Source organism: Podarcis erhardii, assembly GCF_964252035.2.
Source record: "Podarcis erhardii genome assembly, chromosome: 13".
Lineage (NCBI taxonomy): Eukaryota > Metazoa > Chordata > Lepidosauria > Squamata > Lacertidae > Podarcis > Podarcis erhardii.
Window position 1 is genome coordinate 10882585 of NC_138502.1, and position 24404 is coordinate 10906988.

General features: G+C 41.7%; 3 protein-coding genes and 1 long non-coding RNA gene across 4 annotated transcripts in view; 1 reads left to right on the forward strand and 3 right to left on the reverse strand.

Moving 5' to 3' along the window:
- Nucleotides 1-24404, forward strand: part of LOC309326666 — a 271304-nt gene that overhangs the window by 202367 nt on the left and 44533 nt on the right. The gene's annotated exons all lie outside the window — the stretch shown is intronic.
- On the reverse strand, nt 1059-7682 carry LOC309328418 (vomeronasal type-2 receptor 26-like; the record flags this gene model as incomplete). The annotated part of the gene is made up of 6 exons (XM_081838419.1): nt 1059-1957; nt 3183-3309; nt 4231-4458; nt 5392-6192; nt 6615-6906; nt 7465-7682. 6 exons carry the CDS (start codon nt 7680-7682, stop codon nt 1059-1061), a joined length of 2565 nt encoding a protein of 854 aa, XP_081694545.1.
- LOC309328419 (vomeronasal type-2 receptor 26-like) lies at nt 9587-13153 on the reverse strand (the record flags this gene model as incomplete). Its single annotated transcript, XM_081838420.1, has 3 exons — nt 12961-13153; nt 11477-11603; nt 9587-10338 (listed from the first exon to the last, which is right to left on the reverse strand). The coding sequence occupies exons 1-3, from the start codon at nt 13036-13038 to the stop codon at nt 9587-9589; spliced, it is 957 nt and encodes a 318-aa protein (XP_081694546.1). The 5' UTR covers nt 13039-13153.
- LOC309328420 (vomeronasal type-2 receptor 26-like) lies at nt 13855-18150 on the reverse strand (the record flags this gene model as incomplete). Its single annotated transcript, XM_081838421.1, has 3 exons — nt 13855-15134; nt 16671-16962; nt 17918-18150. The coding sequence occupies 3 exons, from the start codon at nt 18148-18150 to the stop codon at nt 14193-14195; spliced, it is 1467 nt and encodes a 488-aa protein (XP_081694547.1). The 3' UTR covers nt 13855-14192.

The window sequence follows — 24404 nt, forward strand, 5'->3', positions numbered from 1 at the left end:
TATCATTGCAATGTAATGCTTTCATGGGTGTATTTTAATTCTAATATTCTAATTCATTCATACTCCATAATCTCAAGAGATAAGAGTTCATTCAAAGGGGAAAAGAAAGTGGTGAAACATAACCCTTAGTTACGGAAGCTCCTATGGTTTCAACCACTCCAGGGAAACCCCATGGGATTACTAGAAGTGGGCCCTTCTTCCTGCCCATTAGCACCAAGAATCCAGCCCACTGCCCCTTTCCCCAACTTAAAGTGCTGTCTTGAGTCTTCCTTGGTTTGAGACTGATGGCAAAACATTTTTACCCAGATTATCTGTCAGATTTACAGTTTTGAAGAAAGGAAGTGTGTGTGTGTGTGGGGGGGGAATAGTGTATGTCCTTCATAAATCTTATAGTACTCAGTGTGTTATCTTTTGTGACAGTTTTTATGTGCAGTTTTTAAAAGTTTTCCACAAACGTATCCTAAAAAATCTCCACTAGAATGGGGCTGGATATACATAAACACAGCCACATGCAGAAAAGTAAGATGGGATTAGACATGGTAAAATTGTTCATCTCTAGTGTAGAATAGTTGTGGGGAAGACTATCAGGGCAGAATAGTACAGTGCCAAGGCTGAAGAACAACAAATGCAGAGTTCACAGTGAGCAGATACAGTAGATCTGGAATTGCTGAAGATGGTGGACTCAGTATGTTGAAAGAGGGCAAGTAGTGGAGATTTGCAGGTAATAGGCATCTGCACGGGCAACCTGATCTGGGTGTGAAATCTATGGCCCTGGATTGGGCTGGCGAAGGGAACAACGGCCCTGCACTGTATCCATTCACAGAGCAATTTGGGGGCAGGGCTAATATTTAATTGGTGTTTTAAAAATTCTGATTAAAGTTGGGAGTGGACAGGGAAAGGAGACACACCATCTCCTTCCCACTTTCACTGACAACAGAGGAGAGCTTAATCCTGTGCAGTGTTAGCCTGAAGAGGATTCTGGGTGCTTCTTTTCAGAGATGCATACAAATCCCTGAACTAAATATTATATCCAGCAACACAGAACCTTGATTTCTTCATCATTTTCTTCTTATTAGGTGTTCCCTAGTGTTCAGCTCAGGCCTCAGCAAAATAATGTAACATTTTGGGGAAAAGATGCAACCTAACAAGCCAGCACTGGAGGCTAAGATAGAGAAGATCTCCACAGCCACCATGTATTTCCCTTTTGTGCTCATGTAGGAAGGAACAAAGGATAACCAAACACTACAGAAAACCAGCATGCTGAAAGTGATGAACTTGGCTTCGTTGAAACTATCAGGTAACTTCCGGGCAAGGAAAGCCACAGTGAAACTGACAATAGCTAGGAAGCCCATGTAGCCCAAGACACAGTAGAAGAAAGTCACCATCCCCTCATTGCACTCCAGTACAATTTCTTCAGCCACTGACTTCATGTCAGCATTAGGGAATGGAGGAGAGATCACCAGCCATACAGTGCAGATGAGTGCTTGGAGAAGGGAGCAGGAAAGGACAATAGAGTTTGCCAGTCTCTTCCCCACCCACTTCCTCATCCTGGATCCTGGTTTTGTGGCCATGAAAGCTAGAACTACAGTGATGGTTTTTGCCAGCACACAAGAAACAGCCATTGAGAAGATGATGCCAAAAGCAGTTTGCCGGAGGAGACACGTCACTTTGTTAGGATATCCGATGAACAGTAATGCAGAAAGGAAGCAAAGCAAGAGGGAGAGGAGCAGAGCGTAGGTGAGGTCCCGGTTGTTGGCTTTCACAATGGGAGTGTCCCTGTGCTTCACAAATATTTCCAGTACCAGTGCTGTAATGAAAGCAAAGAAAAGAGCAGAACAGGCTAAGGTGAGGCCCAGAGGTTCTTCAAAGGACAAGAAGGTTGCACGCTTGGGAATACATATGGTCTTATGTTTGTTTGGATACTTTTCATCTTCACATTCATAGCAGTCATTCATGTCTGTGAAAGAAAAACGTGGTTCTTCAATCTAAAAAAATGACCAACATGCCACTCCGCTTCCTCTATTGTTTGTTTCTTTCAATATTTTGAACCAGTTTTTAAAAATTAAAGTTTGATCTTGTGAATACAAAAGCATATAAGGAGTTCAAAACAATTAATATTGAAAATGATGAAACCATGTTGAATAATGATGGTGTTAAAATTTAAGGGTGGGGCACAGATACACTTCCTAATCTACATACAGAAGCCAACTCAAATTCTCCTCTCACTGTTTCCGTTGCTCCCACTTACTTACTCCTTCATTAAGGAATGATTGTGTAATTCTGTTTTTGCAAATTTCAACATTTGATGACCTTTCAACACCTTTCAACTGTTTTCTGGATTTAAGTATTTCACACTTCTCCAAACATTAGGGAACAATTCTCTGAAGTTTCAGGGCATCAAAATAAATGTTTAAATATATTACCAGAATGTAAGTGGACATTGAAATATTGTTTGTAAGGGAAAAATAAATGTCTAAGCACATTTCAAGAGAAAATATGGATTAAGTATATAAGAAATCAACCAAATAATGGGCAAAAATATGTGAAAGTAAAAGGGATTCTGCCATCTCTAGTCAAAGTGTCAAAACAGCTTTCAAGGACCGCTGTAGAAGATGATTTCACAAATAAGCACAAATACTATGCCAAGATGAGGGTGAAATGCAATCCTTAAAACAGCATAAAGTGTACCAGGTGCAAAATGCATTCAGGATCAGGGCTGCCACTGCCTGAGGTACCCAAAGCTTGTCAAATAGAAAACAAACTTTTAAAATAGTGTTGGGGTTACACCACCCTTTTCATTAGCTTAATTTAGGTTGGGTTTCCAAATCATGTGACCAAGCTGAATAGCCTTCATGTGTTGTATGCTAAGTATACCCTCCACCCTAATCTCAACCCTATATGATATTTCCAGCTGTTACAGAATGCTCATTCTGGCTCATCTGAAAATCCACTTTCTACTAATCCTGTTCAAGCTGCTGGAGCTTGCTATAGGATTCTTCCTTAATAATAGCATTCAGCATCACAAATTATCACACACGCACATACTTTCATTAGGTCCCTCTTCTGTTAGATTTCTAAATATTTCATAAGCTGTAAAAAGGAACCTTGGTGATTGCATAATTTTATATGCATGCTCTTGATTAGAGGCAACAAGGTATAAATATAGACAGTAAATTTCTTACCCTCCTGGTCTGAAATCTTTCCTTCTGGACATGGGATGCAATCGTAGCAGCAAAATGCTTCCCCCTCCTTCACTTTCTTGCAAAAACCAGGGCGGCAGCTCGCAGTACATACAGAGTTAGGCTGTGTCTAATACACAAATGAAAGAGAGAGATGTATAAAATAAGTGGACTCAAAGAACAGCTAAAAGAGGTAATTAAGCTCTTCCTTAAAAGGGATTTGCAAAACAACAACAACATCATTCATTTCAGCAATTCACTTGATAGGTTGTTTCAATTCCAAATTGGTCTCTTTTTCTGACATTTCCCTTTGACACAATGTGCAAACTCCAATAAATCATTGTTTTTCCCCAATTACTGTTCTGGATAGTAATGTTTTTAACATCCTCTTTAATCAGGGCTCTGACTCTGTATGCACACTTCTTTCTGCCAAAGTGACATTAAAGGGTTGTGGTGGTTTCCCTACTGCAAATTAAGCCTCAAAGTTATACACCTGCTATTCTAAAATTTTGAAACATGGTATGCATAATCTGCCTGGGGGGGGGTGTACAAATGTGTCAAAACTTTATACCAATTTTGCAAAAGGAGCCACAGTTTAGAAAGTGCTGAAAATTGACATATGGGCCATTTTAAAACTGAAATATTTATGCCTGCAATCCATTGGTCTTAACTAGCCAGTCAAAGTCATTACCTTGACAAAGGAACTAGTTCAGCAAAATTCCCTTTATTTATTCTCCCCTCACTGGTGCAGGACCCCAGAATTGTAATGTGAACCAGGGTTTCATCCAGACTGATCCTCCAAACGCATAACAATATATTTGATATCGTCAAAATCTATTTAGGATTCACTTCTTGAAGTTGCCAGTTAACATATTCACTTTGAGTGTAACTGGAACCAGTATAGAGACTGTGCATTTAGCTTACAATATTAATTAATAAGTTGTGCTATCTTTAATCCAATTTTATAAGGCTGAAGAATGTATAATGAAATTATATTTGCATGTTATGTTAAAATGTTCATATTAACAAATGGCTGATGTTCACCTCCTACCTGGTTAAACCAATGGTGCCATTTTATGGCTCCCTCATTGATGGTCAACGCTTGCTGTGGAGGAGCCAGGGAATCCACCCCTCCTACCTTCACTCTCTGAAAGGTTTGGTTGGAGGAAAGAATCCAATTGGTAATATCAAATCCAGCTAGTATCTCCCCATTCTGGTCCAAGGAAATCTTATCCCCAGCGCTGTTGTTAAATGAGATACTCCTCAGATAATGATGGAGCTGGATAGAAAGAGAAAGTATAGAAAAGGCTTCAATTTAGCAAGAGATAACCATGATGTTCACTTCTTATGGCAGGTTTTCAAATATCAATCTTGGAGAAAAGCAGATTTATTTTTATATATAGCCAGGTATTTCTCACATTTGGAAGTTCATTTCAAATTACAGATTTTAAAGATCTCCTGCAGCAAATGCACACACAGCCATAAATAATTTATTAGTGCAAAGTGGGTGCTCTGTTCATTTTGTTGTCTAAATACATCACGTTGCTCTCTATAGACACTATATGCTATGCTACGTGATATATTATTCCTTTTATACACCAACTTCAGAGGTAAATGGGAAAACAATCCCATGCTTATCTAAGAGGTTACTATTAATAGTTGAAGAAACAGGTTAAAGAAGTAATGGTGATAAAGGCAAAGTCTAGAAGTTGGCTATATCATGCTTGGATGGAATTCATTTTCTTTTGTTCTCTATAAGTATTTCTACTTTAAGCTGAAACCAATTAAAAGAAGAAATTTAAAATATTTAAAATAATATAAATTAGCAGTATAATGTAAGCAGATTAAAATACGGCAACACCCATGTGACTTGCCTAAACAAAAATGTTTGAAGCAGGTGCCTAAATGAATACAGTGAAGGTTTCTGTCTGATGTTAATAGGCAGTGAAGTCCAGTGGGCTGAAAGTGAAGCTAGAAAAGCATGTGAAGAAGTTCCCATCTGGCTCTAAGTGCATCTCATGGCCAAAGGGCAGTGAATAGAGGCAGTGGTTTTGAGGGCATCTGGAGAAGATTTCTAGACCATTGCTGCACCCCCATTGCTAACCCCTGCTGTGGTTGCATAGGGATAATGACAGTTAACCAAATGGACAGATAGAAAAGGCAAGCAGAACATGTTTTGAACCTCTTTGAGGAAGGGTGTTCAGCCCAGTACCTGCCACAGTGGTTGCTTCTGAAACTTCACTCCTCCCCTGATCATTACTGGTCTGAGTTTGCCTCGGGATGTAGACATGATATGTAAAGCATGGGCCACAGCATAGACAGCATTGTAGATGTTGTAGCTGTGGCTGGTCATGCTCATTTCAAAGAAAGTTCCAGGAAGATTCTCCAGCTTCTCTTGCCCAGTGCAAATATCCCCCTTCACACTGCCAACCACTCGATTTGGAAATACACAGGCAAATGCCTGTTGCCAGAAGTCCAAAATGAAGCCATCTCCTTTTGGGCTGGAAGGGGTTTTGCTCTTGACAAATTGATGAAATCCTGGTGGATCATTAGAGTGAGTTGTGAATGAGAGAACCCCATGGAGTATTTCTGCATCCCAAGTCCGTTGATAGACAAAAGAAGTGAGCTCCACCTGGGCTGTCATAATCCACACTTTACCTTTTGGCTTATTTGAATTTTGTTCCAGTTCTGATAGGTAAGGCAACCATCTAAAAAATGCCAGAGCATATGATTCTCCATAAACCAACACTACATTGGCTTTGCTATCATTTATTCTGTCATTTATTTTTGCCCCCAGTTTAAATATATCGTTAATTTCAGTGACATAAGTAGATTTGTGACTTCTTTCTATGAAGGCAAAACAGATGCCACTCTGGGAAAAAAGGGGAACCACAGTTTGCACAAATCTTTCTGCATTCTCATCATAGAAAGTCAGGATCCCAATCCATATCCACCTGAAATGCAGAAGCAAAGACAGGATTCCCTTATACTGGTGGGTTTCCTTGGACACCATCTGGTAGAAGAAAAGGCCTGGGGTTTTATCATTCATCACTGGAGCAGGACCATATATGAGCTAAACATAGTTGTGGGAGGAGGAGAAAGAAACAGAAGCAACAATAACTTTTTTATATGAGATTTGTGTATTAAGAGCACTGTTGGGGCATTTTCCAATTGGGACTTCTGATCCTTGCCCTTTGGGTTCCCCATGCTAAGCCCTTTTTGCTAAGCCAATGAGCTGTTATCATTTATCAGGAACTGGCTAGGCCAAAAGGAATGTCTGAAACAATAATATATGTGCTATCAATACTTGATTTCTTAACTTGGATCTGCCACTAGCATGGCCCACGTGATTATTTGAAATGTGCACGTTCATTTATCAGAATATATTTAGATGTGTTAAATTCCCGTAAGTTGACAAAGAGACACATATCTCACCTGTGGAACCTTATAGATATCCAAGATTGTTGCCACATGAAGGGAAGTTTGGGAGTCCAGTCCCCCAATGATGGCTATCAAACTTTTCTTGATGTCACAGATGTAGTTGGGGACAAATGTTTCCAGTGTGGATATGAGTAACATTGTGGCATGAGAGGTCCATTTGGCGTTGAAATAGCTGTCATAGATGTGGAAGCCTAAAGTGACATTGGGTAAGAGCTGAGGGTTTTCGTTGATCTCCTTCACTGCAAATTGCAAGGCCAGGATGTGCTGGTAATTCTTTGGCACCACACTAAAAAAAGAGTTTCATTTTCCACCAGAAGGGCATGTAACTCTTTGTAAATTTATCACAACTCAGTTCTACACTATCCTCATTAGCACTGCTTTCTTTCTTGGGAGACGCAGGGGTACACATACCCCCAAAACATTTTGTAAATCTAAGTTTGGTCTCATTGAGGGGCAGTATTTCAATATAAGTAGGAAAATGAGGGTACAACCAAACTTTTTTTTTTTCTTTTTAGGAAAAAGCATTGCTCATTTGTATTTTTTATAACTGCAATTATTTAAATTATCTTGAACAGGTATCACTACAAGTGATCCTCCTCCTTGCCTACAATGGCAGAAAAGGCAGTTAGGGGGAAATTCTATCAGAAGGGAGCACAGACTTTAAAATATTCCTGATATAAATTGTTAACCCTTCTATTATTATCAATGGACATTGTTGGCTGCAACTGTTGGAGTCAAACAACCACTTCAGGACCACCGTTTAGCCACCCCACCTCTTAAACTGATTTGCTTCATTGTCCAAAGAAGGAATCAAAATGCAAAAGAGAAATTATCCAGGTCTTACTTTAGCTCTTCAAGCAATGTTGGTGGGGGTTTTTCAATGAAGGGTACTGAAATGGAGATGATGATGCTGTGAGAGGCGATGCCACCAATGATGAGGTCTCCTTCCTGATGATACTGATGAAGTGGAGTGTGAGGATCATGGACATGGCACTTAACAATGGGAGATTTGCATATTGCATGAGGAAGGAGAATCAGCAGCAAGACCAATAATGCCACCATCTTTGGTACTATTTTCCCCTATGCACTAAGATGCCCCTAGTACTATTACAGCTTATGAGACTGAAGTAGTTTGACCTAGTTGACCTTTTAGTCTGCTCATATATCTGAAATCCAGACTGTGAAAACTGTGGGTGGGTGGGAATAGTGATGACACTGGTGGGTCCTTGCTTCTTTATGATTCTTAGGTCTAGATGTGATTTCTGGAGGTGATATATTTTTATCAGGCTTCTCCAACCTTATATCCTTCAGATATTTTAGACTGCAATTCACAGCATTCAAAGCTGACTGCATTTGATGGGTTTGTGATCCAATACAGTCCAAGGGCACCAGGCTTTGAAAGGCTCAATTATAGTACCTTTCACAGACTTCCTCATTAGCTTTGATAGTGTACTGAGCAAGTCCATGAGTTGGTTAGACAAGTGGGAACTTTAATTACAGTTATTTTGATAATTAAAGGGAAGATAGTCAGTTGTGCATCTTTGCTAACAGAAGTTTTCATATCCTCTTAGCTGCATAAGATTTTGGCTTACAATAATAAACAAGAAGGAAAAAATACTGGAAATACAACCCTTTGGTCTCAAGAGAGGGAGGAAAGGAACTTGTTTGACTGTAGCACTGGCCTCTGGAAATTCTGACCTGGAAAGAAGAAACCTTGGGAGAGCGGAGTTTTCCCCTAATTACATTCCTTTCAAAGTTCACATGAATGCACAACAATTGCATGAGTTGGTCTCCATGTCTTGCCAATGGATGGGAGAAAAGCATCACATTTTATGCTGGAGAAACTAAAATGAGGCATGGGTATTGTCTCCACCAACAGGGAAAGACATTTGTCATTCGTCAGCAGTGCTCAATATTACCTCTTGTTATTCCTGCGTCTCACTTTCCTTATCTCATCTTGTCACATCTTTCCTTGCCAAAATTTAAACGGCTGTGCCAGAAATATGTTTTTAGTTTTCCCTTTCCCTTTCTTTGTGCTTTACAAATGGGAATATAATTTAAGGGCAGGCAAACTTATTCTTGCACTCCACCCCAATCTCTAAGTGGTGTGAGATTGCTGGGGCTTCAGGCCCTGATCCAAACTTTGTCTTTTTTTTTTTGTAATTATGCACAGCAGAGACTGTGACTTTTTTAAGATACATGTTTTATTTATTTATTTATACATACATACGACCTGAGCCTATGATGGAGGGGTTCACAGCATTAACATCCCTAAAGGTGTAGCCTTGGATTTAAACAGACATCAAACACTGCTGTTTTAAGACAAAGTAAAATAAAGCTTACTGCAATCTCAACTCAGAATTAGGTTTATAACCCAGGAGTTACAAGAAACTCACATGCAGCCTACATCTCCCCATCCCAGCCTGAATTCATAATAATATATAGATTGATATAATATTAAGAGCTAAAATACACAATAGCAGAATATGAGCTGCTCATGTATGATGAATGATTTTATATAATTAGAAGGAGTAATATTTGAAGGTAGCAAATCCCTGTATAAGTATGTTATTTCATTCAATGTATTATAAATGTGACCCCAACACTCTCCAAGAGGGATCCTATTTCCATGCATGAAGGCGTAAATGTGGAGTTCATTGGAGTCTCCTGACATTCTGCATCAAACAGTGATAGATGCGCTGGACTCCTGTTTCCCTATTTCCAACTCACTTGAGGTGTCTCATTATAACAGGCTCCTCAGATCCTTAGTTTTTCATTAATAATCCCTGCTCAGTTCCTTTTCTTGCTGTTCCAGCTTGATCAGCACATTTGACCAGTGGGTTTGGTTTCATACAATGACCGCCCCTCCCCAGATTCCTCGTTTAGACAATGTGACTGACAATGCAATGGTTGGACACAAATTCCCGGCCTATACAATATAGAAAATAGATACTCTCATGCATTCTTCAAGACTTCCTTCTAATTAAGAGATCCCTATCGTTCAGTTCAGGTCTCAGCAAAATAATGTAACATTTGGGAGAAAAGATGCAACCCAACAAACCAGCACTGGAGGCTAAGATAGAGAAGATCTCCACAGCCACCATGTATTTCCCCTTTGTGCTCATGTAGGAAGGAACAAAGGATAACCAAACACTGCAAAAGACCAACATGCTGAAAGTGATGAACTTGGCTTCGTTGAAACTGTCAGGTAATTTCCGGGCAAGGAAAGCCACAGTGAAACTGACCAAAGCTAGGAAGCCCATGTAGCCCAAGACACAGTAAAAGAAGGTCACCGTCCCCTCATTGCACTCCAGTACAATTTCTTCAGCCACTGACTTCATGTCAGCATTAGGGAATGGAGGAGAGATCACTAGCCACAGAGTACAGATGAGTGCTTGGATTAGGGAGCAGGAAAGGACAATGGAGTTTGCCAGTCCTTTCCCCACCCACTTCCTCATCCTGGATCCTGGTTTTGTGGCCATGAAAGCCAGAACCACAGTGATGGTTTTTGCCAGCACACAAGAAACAGCCACTGAGAAGATGATGCCAAAAGCAGTTTGTCGGAGGAGACACGTCACTTTGTTAGGATATCCGATGAACAGTAATGCAGAAAGGAAGCAAAGCAAGAGGGAGATGAGCAGAGCGTAGGTGAGGTCCCGGTTGTTGGCTTTCACAATGGGAGTGTCCCTGTGCTTCACAAATATTTCCAGTACCAGTGCTGTAATGAAAGCAAAGGAAAGAGCAGAACAGGCTAAGCTGAGGCCCAGAGGTTCTTCAAAGGACAAGAAAGTTGAATGCTTGGGAATACATATAGTCTTATTTTTACTTGGATACTTTTCATCTTCACACTCATAACAGTCATTCATGTCTGAGAAATAAAATATTTTGTATTAACCTCAATGTATTAATCTCACCAACACACTAACTCGTTTCCTTCTTTCTTTTTCTTATTAAATTTTATAAACAAATAATAAAAAACCGTTTCATGACTACGTAATTAGGATTTGGGGGGGGGGCATCAGGAGAAGAAAAATGTAAAGATGGTAAATGATGGAGCTCATACTGCTCAGACAGCCAATCAGCAGCAGGAAATGTAGCAGGGTTGGGAACCCTTCCTGATCGACTTCACATAAATCAGGAACTAGCCAGGTTTTTCCAGTCGATATTCTGTAGCTTAATGTTTTAAAATCTACATCTAAATATGTTTCATGGAGGAAATGTACATTTGAATAGGACTTTGATGAGCAATGATACAGCTAAATGCATATTGAGAGAATATGCAGATTTACATTTTTAAAACAGGATTTATTTTTTAAAATAATGCAAGTTAATGAAATGAAACTGTGTGCAAAAATATGTTAGGTTAACCATTAAGTCCATTGCTACCCAAATCTTTCTACCTTGCTTCAAAAACTGAGAAAAGAAAGCTTAGTGAATATATGTTTTTTGTCAAAGATGATTCTGGCCTCCAGCCAGTTTTACAGGCTTAATTAGTTCCATTTTTCTATTTACACACAGAGCTCTCAGAGCACGTCCAGCTCATTAGGATTAGTTGCAGCAAGTGGCTCCTGCTTTTGTTTTGCATAACCACTTCCGGAGCCCTCCCCTTTTCCTTCCTCTGTTACGTGAAGGGCTAAGCCCTGGAAATTGCTCCCCCCTCTCTGATTCATTGCTTCCTGACAAACCTTCATCCTCCCCCTCCTCTGAAGAGGTACAACTACTTACGATCGGAGGCTTATCTCTGTATTTCCCCATCATTTCCCCCTTCTCAGCCCCCAATTCCCTGACAGGTTTTATACATATGTTGCTCTCAGTTTCAGGGAACCAGATATAAATCTGTACCATATATTTCTTACCCTCCTCGCCTGAAATCTTCCCTTTTGGACAAGGTGTGCAGTCATAGCAGCAAAATGGCTCTCCTTGTTTCACTTTCTTGCTAGAACCAGGAAGGCAACTATCGGTACATACAGAGTTAGGCTGTGTCTAATTTGAAGTGACAGAGAAAAATATATATAATTTTCAGAATAATACAGAATAATAAAGGAAGAACAAAACTGAGTGCTCTTAGTAGGTTTTGTGTTTTACTACATTAAAAAAAACCCCTCAGATTACCTGTTTCTTAAGCATTCTTTCTGATTTGCTTATAAGGTGATTGTCTTCCCATTATTCAGTTAGTCCACTTTCCCTTGCACTTCTCCATCCCTTTCCCAAGAACTAAAAGTTATTTTTGTATAAGTGGGTTTGTTCTTCTAGGCTGATAGGGACAATCTAATAGTGTAAACCTGAAATTACTGGTATATGCTTGAATCAGTATCACAAAATAGGTAAAGGTAAAAAGGTAAAGGACCCTGGACAGTTAAGTCCAGTCAACGGCGACTATGGGGTTTGTCCTCAGACAGCTTTCAGAGTCATGTGGCCAGCATGACAAACTGCTTCTGGTGCAGCAGAACATCGTGACAGAAACCAGAGTGCACAGAAATGCCATTTACCTTCCTGCCTCAGCAGTATCTATTTATCTACTAGCACTGGCATACTTTCGAACTGCTAGGTTGGCAGAAGCTGGGACAGAACAATGGGAGCTCACCCCGTCATGGGAATTTGAAGCGCTGACCTTCTGATCGGTAAGCCCAAGAAGCTCAGTAGTTTAGACCACAGTGCCACCTGCAAATATTGAAAGTCTGAAGGCACCCCAAATCTCTGTTGGGGAGTTGTGGGTGACTTCATGCAGTTTATGTTCTAGTTCTATCTAGAGATATATCAGTAAGAGGTAATAGGACTTATTGTGGTTATTATAGTGCTCATGAAGTTTTTTACCTACAAGAAACACAGATATGTGGCAGTCCAAATATTTCACGCATCATCTAGTCTGGCTTACTGGGTGGAATTTGAAGGTACCTGTATTTTGCGCTCTATAAGACGCACCAGACCACAAGATGCACCTAGTTTTTGGAGGAGGAAAACAAGAAAAAAAATATTCTGAATCTCAGAAGCCAGAACAGCAAGAGGGATCGTTACACAGTGAAAGCAGCAATCCCTCTTGCTGTTCTGGCTTCTGTGATAGCTGCGCAGCCTGCATTCACTCCATAAGACGCACACACATTTCCCCTTACTTTTTAGGAGGGAAAAGGTGAGTCTTATAGAGCAAAAAATACAGTATAAAAATACAGAACCACTATAAAAAGTTGTAGGGATAGCATCTAACAATAATTTATGTGTTGTGCTATTTTCTGTCCTAACTGTGATTTTAATAAGGGCTGTACGATGCTCACCATAATTAACTTCATATGTTATACACATTCAAAATTGGAATCTTCACAAAGAGCTGACAGTTACATCCTACCTGGTTAAACCAGTTATGCCATGTTATGGCATCCTCGTTGATAGTGAAAGCTTGGTCTGGAGGAGCCTGGGGGTCCATCTTCCCAACTTTCACTCTTTTAAAGGATTGGTTTGAAAAAACAATCCAGTTGTTGACATCAAATCCAGCTACTATCTCCCCAGTCTGGTCAAAGGAAACCGTGTCCCCAGCACTATTGTTAAACGAGATACCCCTCAGAAAATGGTGGAGCTATATTGAAAAGAAAATGGCAAGAATTTAATCAAGGCTGAAATTCAGGAAGGGATAATGAGGTCTTGCATCTTTCAGGTTGAACTCTTTAAGTATCCATTCTGGATGGAAGCAATTTTCTTCTCATCTTTTGAAGTTTATTTTCAATTACAGATTTTCAAGAATTGCGGCAGTCTGTTTCAGAAATTAACAGACAACCATAAACATTGGAAAGTTAATGAAAGTGATGGCTCTGTGGATTTCATGGTGTGTGTGTGTAGTGGGTTTCTGTATCATTCCTTCTATATGCCAAGTTCAGAGATAAATTTGATTCTGTCTGTAACCAAAACAACATCACCCACATGTAAGAGGTAGGTATGAACAGGCTTGAGGGAACTTCAAAGTTTACAGAGGTACAAAGTAAGGCTTTGGGGAAAGAAACCCTGAGGAGGGCACAAGCCTCCAAACATCCCAATGAGGACTGAGAGCATTTAGGAGCCTCAGAATGCTGAGAGACTCTCTGTTAGGGAGGAGTACAGAGAAGGTACACACACAAAGAGGACAATGTTATACAGGATCTGCAAGGAATAACACATTTCAAACTTTTCTTAGAATAGTAGTTCTCATACATTTGTCTGTCCCTTTGGTCAGAGCTCAGATTACAGCTGCTCTCCCCCTCCTCTCTGCTTCTTCTGCTAACTGTCCTCTCCCTGTGCCTGCTTCTTCTCCTCTTGTCAGCATCTGAGCTTCGCTGACAATATGTATGCTTCCATCCAATTTTTCCTTATCATCATTTTTTAAAAGTTAGGTCACTTCACAAAGTCAATTTAGCAAGGGGAAATAGGTCAATTCTATTTTTCTTAGATATCATATTCCATTTCTTTCTGACACAACTGTTTCCAGAGTCACCCAAGCTCTAACATATTTTGATCCTAATATTGTCCATCCAGCCCAAGTTGCTATTATATTTATATTCTAAAGTTGCCCTGATCAGAAAATTAGTACCAATTGTGGGCTTCTGGTATTTATTCAATTTTCAAAGGTTCCTTCTTCAGTGGTACACAGTGAAGAGGCAAACAGTTAAATGGAGATGTTCGGCTCATTACCTGCCACAAATGTTGATGCTGAAGCTTCAGTCCTCCACTGGTTACCATTGGTCTATGTTTGACTCGGGATGTAGACATGGCATGCAAAGCTTGAGCCACAACATAGGCAGCATTGTAGATGTTGTAGCTGTGGCTGGTCATGCTCATTTCAAAGAAAGGACCAGGAAGGTTCTCCAGCTTCTCTTCCCCAGTGCAGTTATCTCCCGCCACATTGCCAGCAATGTGATTTCTGAATACGCAACCAAATGCGTGCTGCCAGAACTCCACAATAAAGCCATCTCCTTTTGGGCTGGAAGGATTTTTGCTATCAAGAAATTGGTGAAATCCTGGTGGATCATTAGAATGAGTTGTGAATGAGAGAGCCCCATGGAGTATTTCGGTGTCCCAAGTCCTTTGATAGGGAAATGAAGTGAGCTCCATCTGGGCAGTCATAATCCACACCTTACCCTTTGGCTGACTTGGCATTTGTTCTCCTTCTGATAGGTATGGCAACCATCTGAAAAATGTCATAGCATACGATTCCCCATGGACAACAACTGCATTGGCTTTGCTATTCATTATGTTATCGTGAATTTTTGCCCCCTTGTTAAACAAATCATTAAATTCTGAGACAAAACTGATTTTCTGAGTTCTCTCTGTGAAGGCAAAACAGATACCCCTCTGGGAGAAAAGCGGAACCACAGTTTGTATAAACCTATCTCCATATTCATCATTGAAGGTAAGGGTCCCAATCCATGTCCACCTGAAATGCAGAAGGAAGTAGAGAATCCCCTGATATTGAAGGTCTTCCTTGGGGACCATCTGGTAGAATGAAAATCCTGGGGTTTTATCATTCCTCAGTGGTGCAGAGCCATATACGAACTAAAGAGAAATGTGGGGATGGAAGAAAGTGGCATACACAATAGCCATTTAAATGGACCAGTTTTAACTCCTTAGTGCACTTGAAACATGTTATATCAACAGTCCTTACAACGATGCTATGATGTATATAACTGCTAGGTTTGCATGGAATGGACAGAGGGAACAATGACATTTTTAAAGAACTTCTAATAGAGTCATTGTTTAGGAGAGAACTGCAACCACACAGGACACCATTTGGCTCAAAATTCCCCATCTTTAGAGCCTTAACTATAAGAAGATAATGCATATATATCTTGCAGCAGAGGCAAAAGTTATCAGAAGATGAGAAGTTCTCTGAATTCTCTCATATTTTATCCAAATCCTACAACTGTTTAATTGTTGTTGGAATAGGGGTAGGCAGCAATTTTCTATAGCTCCACCACATTCAAAATGCCTCAAATGAAGTTCTTTGTTTCGCTGTTGTGCCTACCAGTGTGGTGTAGTGATTAAGAGCGGTAGACTCGTAATCTGGGGAACCGGGTTCACATCTCCGCTCCTCCACATGCAGCTGCTGGGTGACCTTGGGCCAGTAACACTTCTTCGAAGTCTCTCAGCCCCACTCACCTCACAGAGTGTTTGTTGTGGGGGAGGAAGGAAAAGGAGATTGTTAGCCGCTTTGAGACTCCTTAGGGTAGTGATAAAGCGGGATATCAAATCAAAACTCTTCTTCTTCCTCTTCTTCTTCTTCTTCTTCTTCTTCTTCTTCTTCTTCTTCTTCCATTTCTCCCTCACCCTCCATGTTTACATGTGTTCAGGTGAAAGTATTGTTACCCCCCCCATGTTTGCGTGGTGTGAGATTCGAAGGGTCCACGTGATTACCTGGGGTTTGTGTTTGCTTTTGGAATGTAGTGGACACTGTGATGTTTTATATGATTTATATATGCATATATACAATCTGAGCCTATGATGAAGGGGTCTATAGCACTACACTCCAAGAGGGTCTCCTGCTTCTCCCATAGGTGCAGCAGTCTTGGATCCAAAACAGCAAGCAGCCATGCTCTCTGACTACTTTCTGCAGTGTGTCACAGCTTTGTTAGGTCACAACACTACCAATAACAATACCACAAAATACCACTGGCCTTTTATCTTAGGGAGGGGCTTCATTCAATTTTGCTGACAGACACAGAATCCCCTGATGGCCCATCTGACTACCTTTTGTTAGGTTAATGATTCAGCTTTTATCAGATGACTACCTCATGCGGAAGTTGGCCCGTGTTATTTCCAACACTTACTGGATCCAGGGAGTTAAGAGTTTGCTTAATTTCTAACCCTTTACTGAATTCAGAGATTTAAGGGAGTCTAGACACTACCACCCCAAACTCATAACAGTATGAAGTGAGACGGACCACACATTACGTGTTCATTAATGAATTATTTCTGAGACTGAGATATGTCCCTCTGGTTACTTGGAATGTACACATTTGTTTCTCCAAACTACATAATTCAACATTGATATGGTAAATTTCCATACAGGACAGAGAGTGAGAAATATCCTACCTGTGGAACCTTATAGATATCCAAGACTGTTGCCACTTGAAGAGAAGTCTGGATGTCCAGTCCCCCAATGATGGCTAAAAGGTTTTTCTTGATGTCACAGATATAGTTAGGGACAAATGTTTCCAGTGTGGATATGAGTAACATTGTGGCATGAGAGGTCCATTTGGCATTGAAATAGCTGTCATAGATGTGGAAACCTAAAGTGACATTGGGTAAGAGCTGAGGGTTTTCGTTGATCTCCTTCACTGCAAATTCCAAAGCCAGGATGTGCTGGTAATTCTTAGGCACCGCACTAGAAAGAAAGTTGCATTTTGTATCAGAAGGATATGTCCCACTACCTAAATCTTTCACAACTATGTTCTATATCATCCTCTTCATTATAGTATTTATATAAGAATATATGCTTAAGGCAATCCTTATCGTCAACACAAAGATTAGATAGGTGAAAAACAGACACATCTTATACTTTCTTGGTAAGGTAGTTATTTACAGTTGGTTTTACTAAAAGAAGCTATATGATTTGAAATCCTTGGGAGATGCTATTTAACACAGAGAGACATATAAATTTATATGCATAAAATTATTATTCCACACTATAAATTACCAATAAATTACCAATATACCACAATTACCACTATAAATTACCAATAAAAAGACTCTTAAAAGATTAATGATTAATGAAGACATTATTTATTTAACAAAGTTGTAGAAGATAATGAAATCAGAGGAATGGCATGACAGAGGGTCCCAAGATAAGGTACAATATGGAGAAAGAGGACAGACCTATTTCTCCCAGTCTTGTAATACCACATCAAGGGTCAAGCCAATGGAGCTGAAAAGTGGAACACTCAGGGGGGTAGGAATGTTGTACTACATCATAAGGCTCACATTATAACTATGTGTCATGGGATAAACTTAGTTTATATTAGACAAACCCATGAAGGATAAGGGCATTTTTGAATACTAGATGCAATGGACAAGGCTCTTTGTGATGGACCAGCCCTTCAAATATCTGCTTGGAATTTCCTCAAAAGGAATCTGAATCCTCTTATGTGCTCTATTTTTTAAAACCAATGGGGAAAAACCAAGGAGACAACCAATCCAATTTGAGGGGTCTGGAAAATTATTTGCAGATGACAGCACAACATTGCAGGTATTGCTACAAGTGATCATCCCACTTATTTACCATGGTATAAAAGGGAGAAAAGAAGGAATCAAAATGCAATATGAAAATATTAAGTCCTTACTTAAGGTCTTCAAGTAATATTGGTGAGGGTTCTTGGGTGAAGGCTATTGAATTGTAGTTGAGGATGCCATGAGATGCAATAGCCCCAATGATGAGATTACCTTCCTGGTGATACAGGTGCGATGGAGTGTGTGGATTGTGGATATGGCATTTAGCAATGTGAGTCTTGCATACTACACAAGGAAGCAGCATCAATTTCAAGACCAGTAACACCACCATCTTGACCGTTACCATCACACCAAAATCCCCCTATTTCTAACCATAGCAGTATAATTAGAGCCTCTAAGAAAAAAACCTGCCAGAACAAATATGCCATTTAGTCTGCCAATATGTGTGAATCCCAGAGTTATTATTATTTTTTAATCCTGACCATACTAGTGAATCCTTGCTGGCTTTTAGTCCCTAACACCAATTGTTATTGCATATTTATACCAGCCTTCTCATAACACTCTCCAGATGTTTTGTACTTTAATTTCCACCATCCCTTATTGACTAGCGATGGATGTAGTCCAGAATATTTGGAGGGCACCACATCTGGGTGTCAGGAGTCAGAAACAAACGTGAGTCAAGCAATAAAGAACAGTGTCAGAGAAGTTAACTCTTAATTCAAAGAAACAAAAAGAAGCACAGGCCTAGTGATCACTGCAACTCTTCCCAGCAGGTCTTGCCCCAATGTGGCAGGGACCAAAGAAGAAGAAGAAGAGTTTTGATTTGATATCCCGCTTTATCACTACCTGAAGGAGTCTCAAAGCGGCTAACATTCTCCTTTCCCTTCCTCCCCCACAACAAACACTCTGTGAGGTGAGTGGGGCTAAGAGACTTCAAAGAAGTGTTACTGGCCCAAGGTCACCCAGCAGCTGCATGTGGAGGAGTGGAGACGCGAACCCGGTTCACCAGATTACGAGTCTACTGCTCTTAACCACTACACCACACAAAGGTTCCTGCCTTCCCACAACTGCCCAAATCCCCTCCTCTCCAGGGTTTCTTTCCCTGAGTCTGGACTGCTCTTTGCCTCAGCCTCCTCCAGCTCACAAAACCCTGTTACCTCTTCAGCTTCTGACACCTCCTCCCCACAGTCTGCTCCCTCTTCTCCCTCTAACCACTCCTCACTGCCCCACCACCAATTCCTTGGCCCCGAGCCTTCTTCCCTTGAGGGATTCCCAGCTAGTGCCTCCCACTGCTCCTCTGCATCTAGCCAGTCCATGGCAATGGAGAACGCTCATTTATACTATCATTGACAGACTGTCTCATTAGATTTGGTTGTGTCTAATGCAAGTTCTTAGGGAGTGAGGAGTGTGAAGAGTGGAAGTGTTAGTTACTGTCTTTTTGATAATTACAGGGGAGATAATAATCAGCTGAAATCCGGCAATTCTCTGTGGAATTGCAAAACTAAGCTAAACTAAATTAAACTTTAACAGAAGTTTCCACTTACAGGGGCACCAGCTCCTGGGGGCTGAGCCCTTCCACTCCCATTTTTGGGGGCTGCTCCCCCAATGTCCAAAAAGCATGGAGGTGAAGCCAGCTCCTGCTCTTCCTGCTGCTGCTGCTGTGGAGGGGAAGAAGGGTCAAAGCAGCCTCCCACCAGTGGCAGCTACAGAAGGAAGAGGAGGAGCTGCTGGCCATTGAAGCTCTGTATGCAGAATGATTGGCTCCATTAACTGCCCTTGCAAGCTGGTGCCTCTGTCTGATTACTTGGATGAGAGCTCAGCATTTGGGCTTACAGCTATGAAAAACACATAAAAGATACAAGACATTTTCATTGGACCATTTCACTTCATTTGGGGCTAGTCTAATTTGAGTATTTTCAGTTCTGGGAACTCAACTTTTGCTAACTTTCTGAACTTTCTGATGTTATATGATTTTGCACATATAACTTTTTTTTTGGGGGGGGGACACTTGATGCTACTCATAGCAGCTGAAAGAATTTCTACATGCTCTTTCTTAGGGCAGAATACCCACAGGAAGAATATTATATTTTCAGACATCCCATAATGCATTTGGCCCAGGAAATACAGGGAGCAGGATATGGTGAACATTGTGACTTGTGCTGCAAGCCTTTTTTCCTGCAGAAAAAGAAGAAAAAAACACCTCTGCAATCTTACAAATTGATCAAAAGTAAGCAAAGGCAAAGCTCTGCCTTGGCTGATGATTTGGGGCTGGATGAATGGCAGATGAAAACCAATATTGATTCCCAAGGGCAGTGGGTTAATTCACAGCTGTCCAGAAGCTTCAGCCCAATTGCATCATTGTAATCTATGAGATAACTTTCAGAAAACAGATTTTAAAAGGGGGCTTCCCAAGGAAGGCTGCAGATACTGAGCTAATGATATATTTTTAAACTTTTTTATTTAATGAAATGTATACACTGCTTAATTGTAACAAAACCTCTACTATAAGTGGATTACAAGAAATATTAAAATTATGAATAAAAACACTTAAAGACAAGTAATTAAAGACATTTTGAAAAATAATTAAAATAAGCTGTAAAGCATCAACATCTCCATGTCTGCATGGGCTTGCCAAAACAAAAGGTTTCTATGCAAGTGCTGAAAATCAAACAGTGAACAGTGATGTCAGTAGGCAGCGAGTTCCAGAATATAGCTGCTGCCACACTAAAAGGACTATTTCTCAAAAGCACAGAATGGGTATTGTGTAGCATCTGCAACAGTGTCAGGCAAGGATTTCAAATTGGTTGCATTAATCAACTGCCATTTCCTTTATTCTCCTTTGCATTCCCTGGATGTTCATGTCAAAGGGATTTCTGAATATTCGATTTCCAAATGTCAATGTGGATTCATGGTTCTAAATCAAATCAGGGACAAACCGATTCTGTCTGAGAGAGGGGTGAATCACCAAATCAGGCTCCAAATTGAATGGTGGAGGTGAAGCCTGCACATATCTTGTGAAAATACCCTTTTCCTGATAAATCCAGATTGAGAATTAAGCTCACATATGGATTTACTTGTAATAATATATTGACAATAATTGCTCTCAGGACTCAACTATACAGCTGGAAATAAAATGTTTCAAGTGTGTTATAAAGTGCATTATACAAATGCGAAATTGATGGCAATGGTGAGTTATGGCAATACATGTTTCAAAACATTTTTGGGGGGGGAAAGGATTTTCATGTATTTTATGTGTGTCTAGATTCCACCTCAGTCTTCTTGACAATACATACTACAAGAGAATAATGTATGTGAAAATGTATTATTGTTTCCCTCAAAGCAAAGTACAGTGGTACCTCGGGTTACAGATGCTTCAGGTTACAGACGCTTCAGGTAACAGACTCCGCTAACCCAGAAATAGTACCTCGGGTTAAGAAATTTGCTTTAGGATGAAAACAAAAATTGCGCAGCGGCAGCGCAGCGACAGCAGGAGGCCCCATTAGCTAAAGTGGTGCTTCAGGTTAAGAACAGTTTCAGGTTAAAAACGGACTTCCAGAATGAATTAAGTTTTTTTTAAAATTCAAAATTATAACAAGACATATTATTCAAAAACATATCATCCTTGTTTTCCCCCTATTTTTCCTCCCTCCCCCCCACCCCCCACCTTCCCTCAGCTCCAGTCTTTGGTTTCTCTGAGACTGCTGTTTTCTGCATGTTACAAAGTTGTATAGATCCTCAAACTATTTAGCTGATTATTATCAATAAAAAGTTTGTGAAAGTTTATTCAAAACCTGCCAAGGAGTCCAGTTCGCTTTGTTGCGTCTTCAAAGACTTTGTAAAGGGTTCCCATTCATCCTTAAAGTCACAGATATCCTTGTCCCATAGTTTATATGTCAGTTTTGCCAGTTCTGCATAGTCCATCAATTTTTCTTCCCATCATTCTTTAGTTGGGGTTTCTTCAGTCTTCCATCCTTGTGCTACCAGAACTCTCGTGGCCGTTGTCGCATACATGAAGATGTTTTTCAACTTTTTTGGCAGGTCTTTCCCTACAATCCCCAACAAAAATACCTTGGGTTTTTTTAACAAATGTTAAATGGAACGAATTAAGTTAACATTTTAAACAAATGTTAAATGGAACGAATTAAGTTCTTAACCCGAGGTACCACTGTAAGTCAATTTTACAAATGAATTTTCAACTATGGGAATTTTGACTCTAGAAAAAATTATATAAGGAAGCAGCTGAACATATATTTCCAATGTTCTACTGTACACAGAGAAAAAAGCATGAAAGACAACAAAGGGTAGTGTCAGGGATGCAGCGGGAGCGCAGGGAGGGGAGGAGATGGAGAGCGAGGGGGAGCAATCCGAGGGCAGCGTAGGAGAAGATGACAGTAGCCCGAGAGATTCCATGAGCCTCTCCAGCGAATTGGAAGATTCACAGAAGGGGGCGCCGATGGCCAGGGCAAGGGGGGCCCCAAGGGGGACACCCCAGAAGCAAGGGGCCAGCGGGGACTCCCAGAGCAGCAGTTGGAAATCAGGACCAGCTTCCCCACCAGAGCGTAGTGGGGGGGAAGAGTCCCAGGTATCAGGGCCAGCGTATTCACCACCAGCGAGAGAAGATGAGTCAGGATTGACCACGCCTCCATCGGAGAGCGGGGGAACGGTCAAGAGGAAGGTTGCCGGCTGGGCGCGCGCGCCAAGTTCAAATGTACAGGCGAGCGGCACAGCAGGTAGCCCGGATAGGGAACCAAGTCCTAAAGCCCGCCGGAAGGAGGGGCAAGAATCAGGGGGGTCAGCGTCAGAAGAGTCCAGAAAGGATGAAACCCCAGCGGGCAGGAGGGCCCAGAGGAGGAAGGAGCTAAGGAAGAGGTGGAGCAAGGCTAGAGTCTTAAACTGGTGTAGAAGGGGAGGAGATTCAGACGGAGCTTCGCCGGTCTAGGGTTTAAGACGTAGAGCTGCACGCTGCGGCTTTGAAATGGAAACTGAACTTCAATAAAGACTTTTGTACATAACTACAGCCGGGCGTTAGTCCTTTGTGAGCTGGGACCTAGGGGCGGCTCTGACAGTAAGCTCCGTCTCAATTAAAAACCTTCGCAGCGTGAGAGACGCAGCGAGGGAGAAAGCTTGGTGCTTTGCTAGCTCACGAAGATCGGGAAGGATGAGTACCGATGAAAGAATAACAGCCTTGCAAGATGCAGTCACAAGGCTTAACATGGAAATAGCAGCATCCAGAAAGAGGGAGGATGACGCAGCCACTGCCTGCCGGGATCTGCAAACCAGGTTGGAAGTGTTGACCAAACAGGGGCTACCAGGTGCCAGACCAGAGGGGATTGGTCTAGGAAAGAGGGGAGGCAGCCTCGTGTCTCATTTCGATGGGAGCCTGCAGCAGTATCCTAACTTCAGAGCAGACGTAGTTTTTGCGCTCAAGTTGCTGGAGAAGGATTTTAGAGATGAGGAGGAGAAAGTGGGCTTCATACTAACTCATCTCCATGGAGAAGCTAAAGCGTGGCTGCGCAATCTATGGCGCGATAATGACCCAGCCCTCCGAAATGCGGATGCCTTTATTAAGGCGATGGACGCTTGTTTTTTATCAGCGGTAGATGTAGATGTGGCCAGAAGGGAGATACATGGACTGAGACAAGGGAAAGCCACTGTGCGACAATATCACTCCCGCTTTTTTGCATTGGTCAACCCGCTAGGGTGGGAAAAAGACTCAGCTGCCGTCCGGGACCTGTTCTGGGAGGGGCTGAATGGGCCGGTTAAAGATGAAATTGCGAGGGGGGAGAGACCCCAGACCACTAAGGAAGTCGTCCAGAGAGCACTGGCGATAGGAGTGCGGCTGGAAGAACGTCCTTGGAGCAAGGATGAAGGACGTTGGGGACGCACGCCAGCTAGATCACCTCCTTTCTTTCCCAGAGAGACAGCGCGCGCCCAGTCCACGCCTCCACTGGGAGGGGGTGAAGAGCCGATGGAGATAGGTGGTGCCAGGGCTCAGACAGCAACCAGAGCCCAAACACCAGGAGCAGTCAAGGCGAAGCCTCCTAGAGGGAGCAGGAAGTGTTACATCTGAGAAAGTGCTCAGCACATGGCGAAAGAGTGTCCCCAGAGGCTCCACAAGCACACTGCAGCCTCAGCAACAGTAACAGAAGCAGTTCAGCAGAGAGAACCACAGCAGGGAAACGACGGAGTCTGGCTGGAAGCGGAGGCACTGGGGCCCAGCCAGACGAGTCAGTGAAGCAGTCCCCAGGAATCTTACAGCCCACAGACCCCCTCCCACCCAAACCAGTGGTGCAGCTCACCGCATCACTCCAGCTTCCCAATGGGCTCACCATGGAAGTCCCTATTACCATTGACTCTGGTAGCAATGTAGACTTTATAGGAGTGGATTTCATCAAGCAACATAGCATAGCGCTCCTGCCAGCCACGATGCCCCTGAAAGTAGTCACAGTCGATGGAAGAGAATTGCTGGGGGGACAGGTGGTACAGCAAACGCCACCAATGGTGATGCGAATTGGAAATCACTGGGAAGTCATCAGCTTCAATGTCACCCACCTGTCAGACACGCCCATAGTATTGGGCATGAGTTGGCTGCACAGGCAC